Here is an 18,025-nt window from a genome sequence, read left to right on the forward strand (position 1 = left end):
TTTAAAAATTACTGTGGAGGGTACTGTACATTTGTTAGCCTGAAAGGTCTCTAGTATCAGAAATAAAAACATGCATGATTGCTTTGTTTGATAGCAAAACACATTTATACTGTCATAATACTGGCACATTTTCAAAGCATGCTGTTTTCTGGCTGCTAGCAGGGAGCAATGGAAACAATGCAGTAATCATGCAATTTCTTGAAAATAAACACCAAAATGGTTAAGCAAGCAATGTTTTTAATTTAATAGGGACTCAGATAAGTCTGCATTAAACAGCTGTTTCAGTACCACAGAGATATTTTAATGCCTTGCTGCCTGTAAATTGTTTGTAATTTATTTCTGGTAATTTTCCTTTGGATCAGACTGAGGCTTCTTCTGAATGGTGATATTGCTTGTTGAGGAGTGGTCATGCGAGCAAAATTTGATAACCTCGATATGTCACTTCATCTGCTGCTTTTCTTTTGTTAATGCAAAGCTGGTTGCATAATATCTAATTTCTCCTTTAGCTGACCACAGATGAAAACAATCTATAATGGCAGTGCTGGGTTTTATAAAAAACGCAAGTGAGGAGTTGAAGGATGTGGCTTGTTCTGTTTGGATGATGCAGGATTGCTTTAAGCAGTAAGCTTACTGTTTTCAGATGGCATTAGCAGCATCAGTGATATAGCTGTGTCAGCCTCCTTGTCTACTGGATGTCTGTAACTGCACGGAGGAAACTATATTTAAGATCTGATATCTGGAGGGTAATGACTCCTGCACTTACTGATGGACAGAATGGCTGTTAGTGCTTTCTTCGCTAGCCCAGAAGATTCTGAGAGATAGATGAATCTGTGATGCACTTCTGTAAGACAGGAGATGCAATTTTTGGGGGTCTCTGGAAATAGAAAGGTCATGCAGCTTGGAACCGGTGAGACATTACAATCTTTAAGTCATCAGGTATGACCTCATAGTTTATACTAATATTTCTAATGTAAAGGTTTGTTTTACTGTTTTAGGTCATTTATGATCTCTTTGTCTCCGTAATTGCTTCATGTTGGATTTGCTGCAGGATTTATAGGGTAGACTGTTTACATAAGTAAAGCAACATATATCTTGCAAATATAATGTGTTGTGAATTGCTATTTGAACAGCGTAACATTATTCTGTATATATCTTTTCAACCTGCTTTTATTGTGAAAATGATTTTATTTAACTAACTCAAGGTAGAAGGTTATACCCTTGCTGTAATGCAATAAGGCAAGGTTGTGTTGCATTTTTAGTTTGCTTTGTCTTTACATGGCAGCACAGTTCTATTGTGTGTGTGTTTATCTGTCATATGAAGCACAGTATAAGGCAATTCTACCTACAGTGGCAGGTTATTTAAAAGAACGTAGCACATTGTGTAACAGGACAGAGCTATTCTGCAGGCACAAATCTTCATTTTGCAGTAGCAGTTTTTTTTTTTTTTTTTTTTTTTTTTTCTTCCCCGTTCATCTCAAATCAGATTTTAAAATATCTCCCTGGACATAGCAGTAAAAGTTTGGCAAGGTAATGCTCCCCCTTTTAATTATTATGCTCAGTGATGCATACTAATACTAATGGGCTGTAAAATGGGAGATTAATAGCTTACATATTTAGAATGTTTAAAACTAAATTCATTTTACTGAATCGTGTCTCATCCTTTTTTGTTTTTAATTGTTGCCAACTTTATTGCAAGGCTGGTACTTTGGAATCTGCAAATGTATTGTGGTGACATAAGAAAGTCCGAGTACATAAAAGAAAACAAATATATGGGTATTTTACATAGGAAGATAGTGGCCTAATTTCTTTTAGGGGCACAGAGTGTTATTAGTTATACTGTTACTACATTAGGTATTACAAAGGGTAGATAATAGCTGTTGAAGAGTTCCTATTTTGTTTCCCTTGAACACAGCATACAGCAGTTATATAGGAGAAGTTTTATTTTCAAAAATTATGATCAGCTCCATCTTAAGAAATTCTAGATGTATTTGCAGCACATTTCCATGGCAACATATTTGACCATGTGTTTTAAGAGCTCAGCTGAAGCCTGAAAGTGCAATTTTTCTGCTGTTTGCTTTATTCATGTGAAACAGTGGTCTTCATGTGTATCTATTTAGAATGCAAATGGGCAGGGGTGAGTGGTATTTCCTGACCCCAAAGCACAAGATTTAAGTAATCAAGGTTTGAAGATATTTTCATATTTCCACGTAGAAATGTAAACACGCAAAACATGGTTTTGATTTTGGATTTAGAGCTGTATTCCAGTTCCACCCCCAGCATTTTGTTGGAAATGAATGTGTGGGAGACCACAGAAGACCAAACGTGCAGCAAATTGCTTCAGTAAAATGGCTGTCTTTTCAATTTTAATTAAGAATGTATTTCTAAAAAATGTTATACTCCTCTCACTGTCCATAATTTATAGTTTACCAGTCTACTTATCCAGGTTACATTCTTATTAATAACAGGGAAAGGCTGTCCTACTCTTAAGCTTGATTAGGTCTGGAGTGATTTCACTATACCTTTCACTTAATACAAGATCTTTTTAATCTGTTAGAATTTATTTCAGTATTTTAATGTATTAGTGAGTACATTCTGTTTCTTGGCATTGGAATGAAATTCCTGAAAGTATTGGTTTCATGGTATTTTGGTGCTTTGTGAGGTATTTACAGCCTTTTTAATAGAACCAACCCTCCCCCCACAGTGTCTTTGCCTTACTTATTCAAGTATTATTTAAAATCCTGACTTACCTGTGTTTCTAAGTTCTTCCTGAAGTCTTCTTTGCTCATTTAAAATAATTGGATCTCTGTGGAATTTTGCAATATTGGAAACTATAGTGGTATGCCATGTGCTTACCCTGGACTATGTTTTATCATTTGTATCAATTCTGCAAACTGTATTCTGTGGACAATAATTTCCAAAGAATGCAGTAGACATCTGCTATGGTGTATTTAGGATAGAAACTGTATGTATAGAGAAGGACAAATTAAAAATTGGTGAAGAATGTTTCCTTCAGGAAGTATATGTTTAGGCCATTCCATTTTGAAGCAACAATATTGCTGACCACCTTAGATAAGTTTGTTGTTTCACTCAAGGGATGTATTTCCATTATATGTGCATCTTCATTTGTGGGACTATACTGTAATCATAGAATCATTTGAATTGGAAGGAACCATTAAAGGTTCATCTAGTCTAATTCTCCTGCAATGAACAGGGGCATCTGTACCTAGATTAGGTTGCTGAGAACCTGGTCCAGTCTGAACCTAAGCTTTTCCAGGGACAGGAAACATACCACCTCTCTGGGCAACCTGTTCTAGTGCTAACCTTATTGTAAAAACATTTTTTACTATATAAAATCAAAATCTCCCCTCCTTTATACAGAATCCACTTCACTTTGTTCTGTCAGAACAGACCCTGCTGAAGTGTCTGTTCTTTCTTATAGGCTCCTTTAGATATTAAAAGGCTGCTTGCAGGTCTTCCTGGAGGCTTCCCTTCTCTGGGCTGAACAGCCCCAGTTCACTGCTCGTGAGTAGTGTATTAATGAGGAGAAGTTCTTACAAGATGAGTAATGGAAGCAAGGTAGAGATACACACAAAAGAAGGGAAGTGATCTGAAAATTTATAAGTGTAGAAACTGCTGGAAACGGACTAGATGATCTTGGAGGTCTTTTCCAACCATGGTGATTCTATGATTCTATTTTAAGTTCTGCCAAAAAGCTGACAAACAAACCCAACCTCAAAAAACAAAAACAAAAAAAAACCCACAACAACAAACCCAACCCCAAAATTTTAAATGTGTACAATCTGTTCTGTTTTTATTGCTTTCTTTTAAAAAATGTTTTAACTAAAAATATATTAAAAACTTTAGTTACTTACATACAATAACTGTATTACAGATTTTATATGTGGCCCAAGACGATTCCTCTTCATTCAGAGCTGCCTAGGCAAGCCAGAAGGTTGGATACCCATGGTTTAAACTGTACTTACTGATATTTGGAAAAACTGTTCAAATCCATAGTCAGTGAGTCCAAACACAGTGTGTTGGTATCACTTAAGTTTAAAACTATACCTCCCCTCCTCAGATCAAGTTGACTGCACCTTTCAGTGTATGACGATTACTGTCTTAAAAGCAAAATCAGTAACTGAAGAGATAGTTTCCCTTGATCATGAATAAAGAACACACTTCTTTAGTGTAGTGTATGTTTCCCAGTCTTTAAGCATTTTTTTTTTTACAGAACTCAGTGAAGATCTTAGGAAGAAACAAGGCTCTCAATGGGTTTAAGCACCTGTATTAACTAGCCAATTGGATGAGAAGCCAAATATTTGTGTCATTTATGAATTCTAAACATGAATGTTCACACGCATGTACGTGGCTTATATATGTGCCTGTGCTTCTACCTATTTCTGGTTGCCATTCTAATTCCACACTAATGACTTTTCTCACACCTTACAATGCAAGTTCTTAAGGAAATGGTAGATAGTGGCCAAGCTTTCAGAAATTGCAAAAGAAAGTTAGAAGCATGAAGTGCTTTCAGGACGAATTGAAGGGATTCTGTTTCTTTTGTCCTAGATCACTTTCCCTCCCAGAAGATGTTCTGTTCTCTGGTCAGATTCTTCTTATTTAGTACTGGAATTTATGTATGTGGGCCTAATGACCTGAATGAGGGTGGGTTTATAATAAACATGCCAGAAAGACCTAGGCAGGAAGTAACTTAAAATAAATGTGCAACAGCTAACTGCAGAGTAACAAAATACGCAGCTAAGCAACTCTTTATCGGTTTGTGTTCCAAGAGTGTCACTATGTGATCAATCTGAGTGAAAACTATTTGAAGGAATTTATAAGTACATGAAAATGTGAATATATCAAAACAGTAATGTCATAGTAATCTATGAAATAGTCTCAACCAGTTGCCGTAGATGTAGGGCCTCATAAGAGGGAGTAGTAAGGAAGGTGACCAGGCTGATACAGAAAAAGAGAACGGTTATGCATATTAGGATGGCATTTTGGAGAAGAATCAACTACAGTCAGTCAGTCTGTCTGTCTCATCCCCCCTCTCTGCTCTGATATTGATAATAGGAGTTGTTAATACTGTTCTTTTTTTCTTGCAAGACTGTATTTATTTTGCTTTACTTAGACTATTGATATAAGTTATTAATAATAATAAAAAAACACAAAACACCAAAAACATTAACATAAATGCTGTTTCACTACTGTGATCAGGCTTCATGATAATTAAACTAATAATAGGTGCTGTTCTGCAATTCTGGTAAATTTTGATCGATCAATTTGTAAAGATCAATATAAACTACAGAATAAGCTATATAAAGCTTTCCATTGTGCCATACTGATTTCACTGCGAACGTAGAAGGAAAGCCCTAGTGTTCTTGAATCTATTGTAAACTGTAGATATTACAAGATTTTGAGTGATTACAAGGTTTTTCTGTGTTAGTAAGGGAACTCTGGCCAAAAGAAATAAAATAGATACCCCAAATCAAGTAGAAAATAACAATGTATCCTGGCTTGCTGCTCTGTCTTTGATATAGAGACAAGACACTCCAGAGAATGAGTCTTGGTACAAGTGACAATCTTTTACCATTTTAGACTTGGAGACTAGAAGTGTAAATATATTAAATCAGGAAAAGATTATAATGATTGCAAGACTGAAGAATTTCTGTGTTCGGAAGGAACACCTGAAGGTCATCAAGCTCCCTGGAGCTGAGGAGATTGGAGTCCACCTTCCTCTGCCTAGAGCAGGGACAGCTAGACCACGTTGCTCAGCACTGTGTCTTATCAGGTTTTAAATATCTCCAAGAATAAAGGCTCTGGGTAGCATGTTCCAGTGTTTGACAAATCTCATTTTTTTTCTAGTGTTGAAATGGAATTTCTCATATTTCTGTTAGTGATTATTTCCCCTTGCTCTGTCACTGGTCGCCACTGAGGAGAGTCTGGCTAAGCCTGCCCTACTCTCCCCCACAGTTACTTGTACATTCTAATAAGATCTCCCTGGGCTTTCTTTTCTCCAGGCTGTGCAGTCCTAGTTACTTCAACCTGTCCTTACTTGACAGAAGCTTCAATCACTTCATTGTTTTCCTGGTCCACTTCCACTCCAATATGTCCATATCTTTCTTATAAGAGGGGAGCCCAGAAATAAATAGAGCACTCCAGATATGTCTTCACCAAGATGAGTAGAGAGGATGGTTCCTATTGTCTGGGAAGGAACTTTAGATGGTGTGTGAAATAGTCCATCAAATATAGGAAGCTTTGGATGGGGATCCTTGAAAAATGAGGAGTGAAGGCATATACTTTTTTTTGTAATCTTATGAGAAGAAAAGCTTAGAAAGTGGCTTTATTTCAGTTGTAGCAGTTGCACTAGTGATGAAACTTGTTTTAGAATTTAGAATTTAGAATTTAGAAATTAGTATGGAGTATGAGTACCCAAGTAAAAAATGAAATAAGCAGAGAATGAATTCTAAAGGCAAACTTCTAAACTTTTGGCTTTTGAAGCTAAGTAAATTTTAAAGAACTGATTAATAAGACATCATCTGGCATGGTAATAGCTAATTAAAAAAAAAAAAAGTGAACTCTGAGGAATATGAACTGCAACTGTGTCTTGTCAACTTGCCCAAAATGATTTTTGTTGGAACTTTAGAACATTAAGCATGCTTTCAAGTGTTCTCAGCTGGTGCAGCAAACATCAGCTGATACAAAATATTCAACAGAGTGCATTGAGTGAAAATGCAAAACAGGCATTAAGGGACATGAGGAAGGATTTTGAGGTATTGTAAAACTTTACTCATTTTTGTAATAGCTTCCATTTTGTCTCCCCAGTTGCCTAAATAAAATAGAAGTGTCTGCAAGAGCCATCAGTGATTAAAAATTCTGTTCTGATAACATAATGAGTTTATTATCTGAATTCCCTTTATGAAATATTTTATATAAGCAGATGCAGTCATTAAAATGCATGCAATAAATCATATCCATATGTTATGTATCTACATTTAATGCAGTTAAAACTATTCTAACAAAAGCAGTATCAGTTTTATACCCCAATCTTGTGATAAAAAATTTTCAGCAGAAATTGTCACTTTTTTTTTCACTTGCCTGAATTAAGGGAAACAGTGGAGCCCTATCTTGTCCTTGTGATTGTAAGGATATCTGAGCAAGCTGACACTAGCAATTGCATTCAGGTATGGAGTGTGCTTGCTGATAAAAAGGGCGACAAAGCTGGTGAGGGGTCTGGAGCACAGGCCTTATGAGGAGCGGCTGAAGGAGCTGGGATTGTTCAGTCTAGAGAAGAGGAGGCTCAGGGGAGACCTTACTGCTCTCTATAATTACCTGAAGGGAGGTTGTAGTGAGCTGGGGGTCAGCCTCTTCTCTCGCGTAACTGGTGATAGAACTAGAGGGAATGGCTTCAAGCTGCGCCAGGGGAGATTCAGGCTGGACGTTAGGAAATACTACTTTTCTGAAAGAGTGGTCAGGCAGTGGAATGGGCTGCCCGGGGTGGTGGTGGAGTCACCAACCCTGGAGGTGTTCAAGGAATGTTTGGATTTTGTGTTGAAGGTTATGGTTTAGTGAGAACTATTGGAGATAGGTGGATGGTTGGACTGGATGATCTTGTAGGTCTTTTCCAACCTTGGTGTTTCTGTGATTCTGTGATAACAGTTTACGCGATTGAGACTTGACTAGGTGAGAGGGTAAGCTATTCTTTAGGGGGATTCTGTCCAGCAGTTAGCCATGCAAATTAGTTATATCAGCAGCTGTTGCTCTTTATTCAAAATAGTTCTATGCTGCACCATTTTTAAGGTGTTTAAGAATTTATTTTCTATTTGCCAACAATTCAGCAATTCAGCAAAGATAATCCAAAATACTTTAAATTCAGAAGATCCCCCCCCCCCCCCGACCACTGAATTTCTATTTCCCCTTTTTTATCCCCTCCCTGATTTTCTTTTAACTTTTCTAGTCTTATTCCAAGAAAGCATTTTGGTGAAATGTAAAATTTTAGAATTTATATGTGTGTGTGTTCATCCGATCATTAGAAAAATCTAATAAATAAAGAAAGCACAGATCAATAGATTTTTTTTTCCACTGTCAGTAATGTAACCATTTCTTATAGCACTGTATATTGCACTGAAGATTATTCCTGGATGCTTAAATCGCATGGCAGTTGTAGGCCTAGTGCTATCATTACTGTTACAGAAGAATCTCGATGCCTGGTGACTGTGATATAACTTATCTTTAGAATATCCATTGTGGTAGTTGTGCTAATATGTGTGAAAGTATGACTTAGACCACTGAGGCACAGGTCTTAATGGAGATGACTGGATATTGCCAGTAAACAAATGAAAGGCGAAGCATATCAGAATGAAAAGCACTCTTGGCAGTGATGACTTTCTCCACCGAGTGATTGCTTTGTTGCATTTGCCAGGCTTGTCCCCCCTGCGAGATCTCAGTGTACTGTCATCAGTCCTTTTGTATGTAATCATAAGTGAATTTCTCATTGCTGTTAGTGAGTGTCTTCCAGTGACTGACTCACTGGGGTTGATTATTGCCCAGCCTGCTTTCTGCTCTCCTCCACCTCTTTCCTGAGTGGTTTTTTGTTTTGTAGGGTACAGATGTGATGAGATTTCTCAGCCACCTAACTACTAATGCAAACGTGCATATTTTCTGTGGATGTCAGTGAAAGATGTAATCTGTGCTGTCAGAAGTTGTTACAAGATCTTCCTTGTGTCCTGAACATCTATTGTACAGGCAACTTCAGCAAAGATCTGGGACACACACTGTGTCCTGGTCTTGCCTGCTTCAATAGTGAAGATGTGTTAAATTGTTTCTTTTTTAGCATCCTTTGCAATTGTTGAGACCGAGGTTAAATTTATGTTTTTAGCAATGTCTGTATCATCAGCTATAAACAAATTTCCCTGGTAATAGCTCAGACTTAATTTTCCTTCTGGGCCTCCTTTTACATCTATAAAAATGTCATTATCAATTTCTGGTATAATTTCCTTTTAATTTTACTGTCTTGGCTATTCTGTGCACACATGTAGATCCCTAATTTAATATAGAAATGTACAGCAAAGTGCCTTTAGCTTCTACTATGGACAGTGTAAAATTTCTTCAGTTAAACTGCAATTTATTCAGTCATAGTAAACCAGGCTCTTGGGCTTTGGTCACTTTTAGTACATGATTATATAGAGACCTTGGGCAGCTGTGAGCCTGTAAAATAAATTGCCCAAGCCCTGCAGCTGTTGTTGTCCCCATAATAGATGTTCCTGCCCTCCCAGCATGTTCATTGACAGATATGTTCCTCTCTTGCTTTACAGTTTGCATGTTCATGTTAGGCACAGTGATGTATGCAGATGTGGCAGGTAATTGTGTAACTAGTCTTTTCATAAGACAACAGAGAACTTGTTATTTCCAAGTCAAGAAGTACCTGGTGCTCGGTAAACCTAATATTGGGAGATTTTTTTTTTGTTAATGAAGGCAGCAGTGTTTTGTTTACTTCATCAGATTCTTAGTGCAATTCTAGTCTGTTGGAATAGATACACATGTCTAGTTTTCTAGCCTCTTGTCAGGGGGCCTCTTGCTGGGATTGCAGAGGTTGTGCTGGGTCAGACCAAGAGCTCCCCATAGTATCTTGTCTCTCTGATAGTGGTAAAACCCCAGGGAAACAGAAGTGGGGCATGTGCACAACAACACTGTCTGGGTATTTTCTGAGAACCTCACAGTTCTCAGTGACTCCAACAATGTCTTGTCTGTTCCTTAAATTGTATATTTGGTGCTTTTGAAAGACTTCTATTCCCTGATCAGCTCATTTCTTGAACAAAACTTTTAGTATCCACCGGAGTTCCATAGCTCACCAACATGCTGTGTGAAGAACTATATTTCTGTACACATCTGACTCCAGCTGTCATCATTTAACATTACCATCCTTCTTTACTCCTTCAAGGAATTACAGCGTGGTTCCACAGGATGAGTTCTTTTCCATTATACCATAATTACTACTGTGCCTTGTAATTTTACTCTTATAATCTGCTACTAACCAATAGCAGGATCACTGGGTGATTATTGACAAACGCTGTTCAGAAATCTTTGCGAAAGGTGACATCCTTATGTATGGTCATCCAGTTCAAACGTACATGGATGCCTTCAAGGGTGCTGCACACTACATTCATTCCACACCTGTGGAACTTGGATTATAATCTGGGATTTGTTGGCTAAGATATCCTGATACTTCTATTGGAAGGTTATGCAAATTTAACAGCAACTGTCTTCCACACAGGCTGGATCTCCACAGAAATGTAGTGCAGCATGGCAGTAAAAAGAATAACAGAGGAAGCAGGAATGTGTAATAAGTGTTTCAAATATCAGAAAGATAAATATAAGATAATGTCAGAATTGATTTTTTTTTTTTTTTTTTTTTCATGGCAACTTCAAAGAAGTCATCACACCTTTGCTAATATTTTATAATTCTTTGAAATGAGCATTACTTCTTTGATTCAGGGTGATGAAAACTGAAGGATGAGAATGATCAGGAATTAAGTTTTTAAGTGATTAACAGTAATATCTATTACAAGAATTACGCACAAGATTTATTGACTTGGTCTTTATGCTACAGAAAAGGAGAGCTATCTTAATTAAATATATCACTTGCTACTTTTTCTTTTCTTCCTCTTTTTTTTTTTTTTTTAATATTTCCCTTTTTAGCACATAAATCAGAAACACACATAGACTGCACAGGTAGAGTGTTAGTTGTGCTGGAACCAGCTTCTATAGTGCTTGTGAAGCTTTGGTGGATGGGTAGCCTTACTGACTGTCCTGTGAAAGTCAGATCCACTGCTAAAGGCAGAAGTAGGGACTTTCCTCCGAAAGTTGTTCTGTCTTCTTTTGTTCCTTTGTCAAAAGTTCTTTGGTTTCAGTATAAGCAGAACTGGATGAAATGGCTTCAGTCTTTACCTGCTTTATAAAAGCTGTCAGCCATTTTGATTTGAAACATGGATTAAGATAGATTTGTTTTGTTCTGCTAACTTCCTATTACTCTTTCCAGTTTCCAGTTGATGCTTCTATGCCCTGCTTCAGTTTAAAATGTATCATTCTGCTTCTATGCGGAAGAAAGCTTTTACATATTCAAGTATTCTGTGGCAGTCTTTAGCAATGCTGTAGTTTAAAATAAAATTTCCAAGAATGTTATGTATCTTCTGGGTTCCCATTGACCACATTGGAACTGTACAAGGTGCAAATAAATGTAGGATGTCAGTTGTATTTTTGTGGATTAATATCTTTGTTGTGATCCAGATTGCTGTGAATTCCTCTACTTTGCAGCAGGATTTTGTGGCTGATGCAAATAAATGCAAATAAAAAACCTTATGGATTATGAAGCTGCTGCTTTGGGTTGAATTCTGCTACTTTAGAACTGGAATCAATTTGAAACCATAGGTGTAATCCATAGGTGTAATAATACTAGAATACAAACATTGTAAAGAAAATATAATTATTACACATAATTTTAAGTGTTCCCATTGTTTAAATATACATAACTAGCATGATTAGCGCGTCAGAGTGAGGGGAAGGAGTGGATTTCAATGCGCTTTTTTTTTTTTTGTTCTTTTTCCTCTCAGGCAGATCAACTGTGAGAATTTTTATTGTGTTAGCCAAGAGCTGTGGTCCCCCTTTCCAAGATCTCAGACATCTATATGTCCAAGGATGCAGGGGAGCACTTAACCAGTGATATTTTTAATTCTCTTGTGTACTATATTATAAGAAGAATTAAGCAATCAGCGTGCTATTCTGGCAAACAATCCATAAATATGATTAAAATTCCCAGGAGAATAGGACTTAAATTAGTCCAGTTCTACATTACAAAAGATATATTAGTGCACGTTGGCATGAACTACTAATATAATTACAGAGAGCACCAGTATAAAATGCATCCACCAATACTGCTTATGTGGACTAGGTATGCAATATAAGGAACGGGATTTCATTTTAAGCAAATCATTCTTATCAACTAGTATTTTAAATTAGCATGTAATTTATTTAAACAGCAAATATACAGAGTATGTAGAAAGTATACACAATAGCCTCTGTTATTTAGAGACTTTAGAATATACAGGAGAGTAACAATCAAGATGGCACAGTTTCTTTTCTATTGTTATTGTTGATTGCTTTATTGGTCCTTGTTTATTTATGTTCTGTCTGATACTTCTCATACTTTTATATCCTATGTGCAGATCACAGTTCTAGCTTACCCTTATTGCTTTAAATTTCTCTGCCACAAGTTCATCCTCCTCTATTTGGTGTTTTTTTTCCTTTAGGTGCCCCCATTGTCTTCATTACCTTCTCTGTTCTCTTTTTTCCTGTTAACAATGGTTCATCCATGATTGTGGGTTTTTTTTTTTTTTTTTTTTTTATGAGACTGCTATCTCTGATAGTACTTTCTTTGGATTTGGGTCAAAGAAATTGGCATGTTGTTCCTGAGCTCTTCTTCTTTTTTCCTTTTTTTTTCTTTCTTTTTCGAACAATAATTATTTGCTTTTTTCTAGCCTAACATTTTTAGCATTTGCTGTGCAGACAACTCTACCTAATACCATCTGTGTCTCTGACTTTGACTTGCAACTTTCTTCTCTTTCATTAATAATTCCTTACATTTTGATTTCCATATGGATGACCGTCCAGCTCTGTAGCTGCCCTGGTGCTGTTTTTCATTTGAACGTTATTATACGTACTCAGCTACACACTTGAGTAGTAGTAGTCACCTCTAAGCGCAGTGTTCTCTGAATTCCTTTTCTGTGATAACTTTTTTTTTTTTTAACTTTCCACATTTTTATTCTCTCACTCCAAGAATGGAAGTGTGTAAAATTTTTTTAAAATCAATCTTGACTTCTTTTCTGCTCTTATTTCCTCTATTTCTCTATAACTTCCTCTATTAGCATAGACTCGCTTGTAGTCTCTGTTTTCTTTGCTCTTCTCATCTATTTTAATTGTTGTTCTCATCCACTTCCAAGCCCTTCTGACAATTCACGGTCCTGATTGACTCTCAATATCTACTTTCTCATTTCTTAATACCATCTGCCATGCTGCAGAGATACTGCTTAGTATCTCTGGTGGAAATCTTTTGATTTTGCTGACTTTCTGACTTAGGGATTTCTATACTTCTAGGATTTTTGTTATGCGATGGGTATCTTTGCTTGCAGTTTTCCCTGTTTTGTATTTTGTTATGAACTCTATACTCCCCCCATTTAAATAATCTATTTCTTCTTGCTTCCATGTAAATTTATTAAGATTAACCAACCAGCATCAAAATTCAAGCTTCTTCCTCCTTTTTTTCTGAAACACTGCTCACTTCTGGTTTGTCGTTTGCACTGATATTTATCTTACTAATGTTCAGTTTGACTTACACCTGGAAGACTTCCAGGCTAGTTCCCTATTCTCCTCCACTCCGTCTGTCATATCTCCAAGCTTGTACGCTGTATTCTTCACAAAATTTTGTTGGTTTTAGGCATCTGTCATTTTGTTCCTGTTGATTCTCTTTCCAGACTTTATTTCCTTTTAGGTAAATCTTCTTCTCCCCCTCCTCCTTTTTCTGTACATAGGTGTGTTTTTCACCCAGGAATCCATTATCAGCCTTTGTATTCTCCTTCACACCTTAATTTTGGATAATGTAGCCATAAACACAATCTTTCTGAAGATATTGCTACTGTATTTTTTGTGGTCTACCTCCACTCCAGTTAAACTCAACCTGTCTCAGAAAATCTTCTTGGTCCTCAGTGGTCATCTGAACACAATCATGTCAGACACAATTCCAGAGTTTTCTTTACTGATGCATTCTTCCTCTATGCAGCTCTGAGTTTGAGAGCTCTGAGCTCTTGTTTGTCCCTGTAGCCATAATTCACATTGAAGGCCTGCTCATATCAGTACTATGACTATTATGATCTCATCTTCCTGTCTGACTTTAAAACTTAAAGCTTTGCTTCACTTGATTAATGGTGTTAATATCATCTTAGCTTTTTCCTCTGCCTACATCATTTGCTTTTAAAAGTCTATTTACTCATCTTCTCAAATAAAAACTTCTGGTCTTTCTTTTAAAAATTATGTCTTTCTTTCTTTCCCTTTCAGGAGAGGTATTCTATCACAACTTTGAATTTTTATTTGCTCTTCTGGCAGTACTTATCTATTTTATCTATTTATCTCCCATTTCTTTGTGTGCTTTCTCTTATAGTACCCCATCTTTCTCAGAACTCTTCTGTAGTCTGTAAAGTTAAGTATAAGACCTTTTAATGACTGCATAGGTTGGTTAGCTTGTTTGAATCCTGTTACACTTAGCTTGCTGTGTATTCTTGTTTGCGTACCTACTGCTCGTCTTTTAAAATACATGACTGTTGGTGTAGTTATAAACTATTTACTATCACATCATACATCATACATACATTTGGAGTATATATCTTAACAGAGCCCACAGATGCTATTTTTCTTTCTCTGCATGTGAACACATTTATATTTAGTAGCAATACTAATTCAAAAAAATGATAGTATTTGCAGCTATAGGTGAGGATCCTTATGAGGCAAAATAAAGCCTGGGATATTGTTATTTGCTAAGTATCTGCAATGAGATGGTACCAAGAACTGTCTGGTAAAAATGGGTAGTAAATGTGAATGGTCCAAGTACCTAGCAGCATACAGCATACTGTTTTAATAGCAAGTATTATCTTTTTAGAGTATAAAAACACACACACACAAATCAGTCTTAAATAAAAGAAGTGTTGTGTTGCAAGGAACGGTATGAAAAGCATCTGTTGATCATTCTTTTTCATCATTGTGTATATAATCGTTTTTACAGCAATATAACGAGATACAAATAATGGTATGTAATTCAAAAAAATCATTACTTGTGCTGAACCAGTAAAACTCAGTATCAAGTCATTTCTGCTGTTTTCTCCTGCATGCTGGAAGTACCTAGATCAAAAAGTTTGAAAGGTTAATTGTAATGTGATATTGATAATCTAGCAAATGCATAAATAAATAGGTAAATGTTATGCCTGTTAGAAGGGCCTGTTGAAAAAACTTTTGCTTTGGAAAAGTTTCCCTAACACAGCAGGATTTAGTGGCCATAGAGAAAATTGACAATGAAAACTGTGAAGATCTTTTCTAACAATAAAATTCCTTTCACATAGTAGTACTGACATTTTCTTTCTACTGTATGGTAGTACTTTTATGAGGCAGATTTTGTAATTTTAATATAAAATAATATTAAAGTAATATAAATGATTTCTAACTTCTAGCTTGTTTTGCTGTCAAATATCTTAATGAATTTAGAATAGCAAGCTCATGGAAGTTGATGTTTAAAACTGTATTATGTCGCATATGCACTCTGAACGAGACTAGTTCCTAGATCTCTTAGAGGTGAGAACATCAGCTGAACTGCTACTGTTCGTAATTTGTGCATGGCCCCCAATGGCCACTATGACTTACTGATGATCTGAGATGGGTGAGGAACGAGAGGAGAGATAGCTGGAATACCTTTGTCTAATTATGAGATATTTTTTTCTTATACTGTATAGACATTGTAAAAGTTCTTTACATTTCACTCAGGGAAAGTATGCATTTGCATGCAGCAGGACATTTTTGGGTGATAAAAACCTGTGATTGTCAATCACATCAATTACAGTTGCCTTGATAAAAAAAAAAAAAAATCACTAATGGCAGAAAAATTACGTAAATCAAATTAAATCTCTAGAAACAAAAAACACTAAGTTATCCTTTCAGAATTTTCTTCTGATGCTGCTCCTAAAGGAGGTCTAAAGATGTAGTGCTTCTGGAATGGATTCAGAGGTGGGCCAGAAAGATATGCAGAGGTCTGAAGCACCTCTCTTACGAAGACAGGCTGAGGAAGCTGAGCTTCTTCATTTTGGAGAGGGGAAGGCTTGAGGAAGACATTATTTGCAGCCTTCCAGTTCTTAAAAGGAGCTTATAATCAGGAGAGAGACAGATTTTTTACATGGTCTGATAGTGATAGGACAAAGGAGAATAGTTTTAAAATAAAAGAGGGAGGGGTTTAGATTTAAGATTAGAAAATTAGGAAGAAATATTTAATTCAGAGAATGATGTGTTGCTGGAACAGGTTCCCTGAGAAACTGTGGATACCCCATCCCTGGAGATGTTCAAGGTCAGGCTAGATGGGGCCCTGAGCAGCCCAAGCTGGTGCCTGATTTAGTGGCTAGAAATCCTGCCCACATCAGGGAGGGTTTGGAAATGTGTGATCTTTAAGGTGCCATGCAACCCAAGCCATTTTATTATTCTATGATTCTGTGATTCTATGTGGATGATTTAGGGACTGTTCAGACTGAACCCTACATTGCTATTCATACATTTTGGACAAGATAGATTTGTTGGAAAGACTTGTCAGGAAGCTATTTACTAGTTTCAGTCTAAACAAAAAAAGCCAAAGAAACGAAGCCCTCTCAACTTTGAGAGGTTTGATCACTAGCTGGTATGGTTCAATCTTTCTTCTCTTTCTGCCTGCAACAGAAAATTGTACAGTACTCTAAGTTCATTTTTTTTTCCTGACAATGGATGAGAAGAAGGCCATCTTATTTTTAACGCTTTTTAATTAGATTTGGTTTAGTCAGATTACTTCCCCTACTCATATAGGAAGGATATTATTAGTGTTAGCAAACTTATTTGAAAGGTTAGAAATGAGTTTGGCCAGTAAGAATGTTCACAGTCAATCAGTCTAATAGTCCATTCAGTTTACTCTCCTGCCTCTTTAGATAGTCAGATTATACAGTAAGTCTTGGGGGAAAAAAAAAAAAAGTGCTTCAATCTATATTTAGCATACATTTGTATGTAAAAGATATAGATACCAAACTTACCACATTTTTGTGCCTGTAAATGAATGGAAAAAGTCCTCTCTCCTGATGTTGCAGTTGCTGTAGAAACAAGTCCCGATAACTTGGTCATGACCTCCTTTCTTCTTTGCACTTTCTACTTCCACATGAGTAACTGCTGCAAGAAGACTGCCTTCTGTGATTCTTCTACATGAGCTATTTCTGAGGAAAGAAGTCTGCACACATTTCATCTAGAGACACCTCAATTTTCTGAGACTGAAGCAGGACCTTTGAATTAAGAAGTGTATCCAACTTAAAACTCAATATATCTTACTGCAGATTACGAATCTAGAAATCAAAACAATTTACTTTTTACCATTTGTTACCCAGCAGCAAATACCTTCTTGCACCATGCGCTACACTTAGCATGTTTAATTTGTAACTACACCTAAATAATTCTGTTACCCTGGCTATATCCTCACCTGGCATTAAGCCAAGAGGGAGCCCAGACAAGCTGAAAGTAAATCTGATTTAGGCCTTAGATAAAGTCTTCACATCTGTTCTTCATGCTGTTGGAGTTTTCCTTAGTAGTTGACATAGCCATTGCTATGAAGCGAAAGAAGATTTCAGCTAATGGGACTACATTAGGATAAGATATTCAAATAATAACTGCAGAGTAAAATGCCTGAGATTGAATCTTGTGCTCTTCTTACCTCAATAACTTACAAGTATTTTGACAGTGTAATAAAGAATGCGAAGCACAGGGAATAAAATTACAGTTACAGAGATGTGAGCCAGCTTCTATCTCCCTTCACTAGCAGCAAGAAGCACTATCTTTTATTTATTCAGAGGTCTTTCTGAGACTAGTAATTGATTAAATACTAGCTTACAAACTTGGCAGATGTGATGTGGAAGGAAGGAAGGAAGGGGAAAAGATAAGGGAGTCTTAACTAGGCAGAAAATGTTCAAAGGAACCCAACTACTCTAAGGGTATTGTTCAGGTTTTCTAAGACTCTCACATTGTTTAGACATTACTGATAGTTTTACTCCAAGATATACAAAAGGTGGCAAATACAATTGCAATTAAATGTAAATTTTGAAAATAAGTACCAGAATCCAGAAAAAACAGCTCACCACTTCATCTCTGTATCCATTGTTACAACTTCCTTTTTCTGTCTCCTCCCTATTCCCTCCCCTTATGTTGCTGCAGC

General features: G+C 36.5%; 1 protein-coding gene across 1 annotated transcript in view; it reads left to right on the top strand.

Annotated features, from left to right (window-relative positions):
* The first annotated feature begins 855 nt into the window (after positions 1-855).
* SLC4A10 (solute carrier family 4 member 10) overlaps positions 856-18,025 on the top strand; it is a 118,541-nt gene continuing 101,371 nt past the window's right edge. The window contains exon 1 of the mRNA XM_042874402.1: positions 856-936. Within this exon, the coding sequence (XP_042730336.1) occupies positions 856-936 (81 nt within the window). The remainder of the gene's footprint in view (positions 937-18,025) is intronic.

The sequence above is a fragment of the Lagopus leucura genome, unplaced genomic scaffold (assembly GCF_019238085.1).
Source record: "Lagopus leucura isolate 7727_CA_CO unplaced genomic scaffold, USGS_WTPT01 Super-Scaffold_100012, whole genome shotgun sequence".
Classification (NCBI taxonomy): domain Eukaryota; kingdom Metazoa; phylum Chordata; class Aves; order Galliformes; family Phasianidae; genus Lagopus; species Lagopus leucura.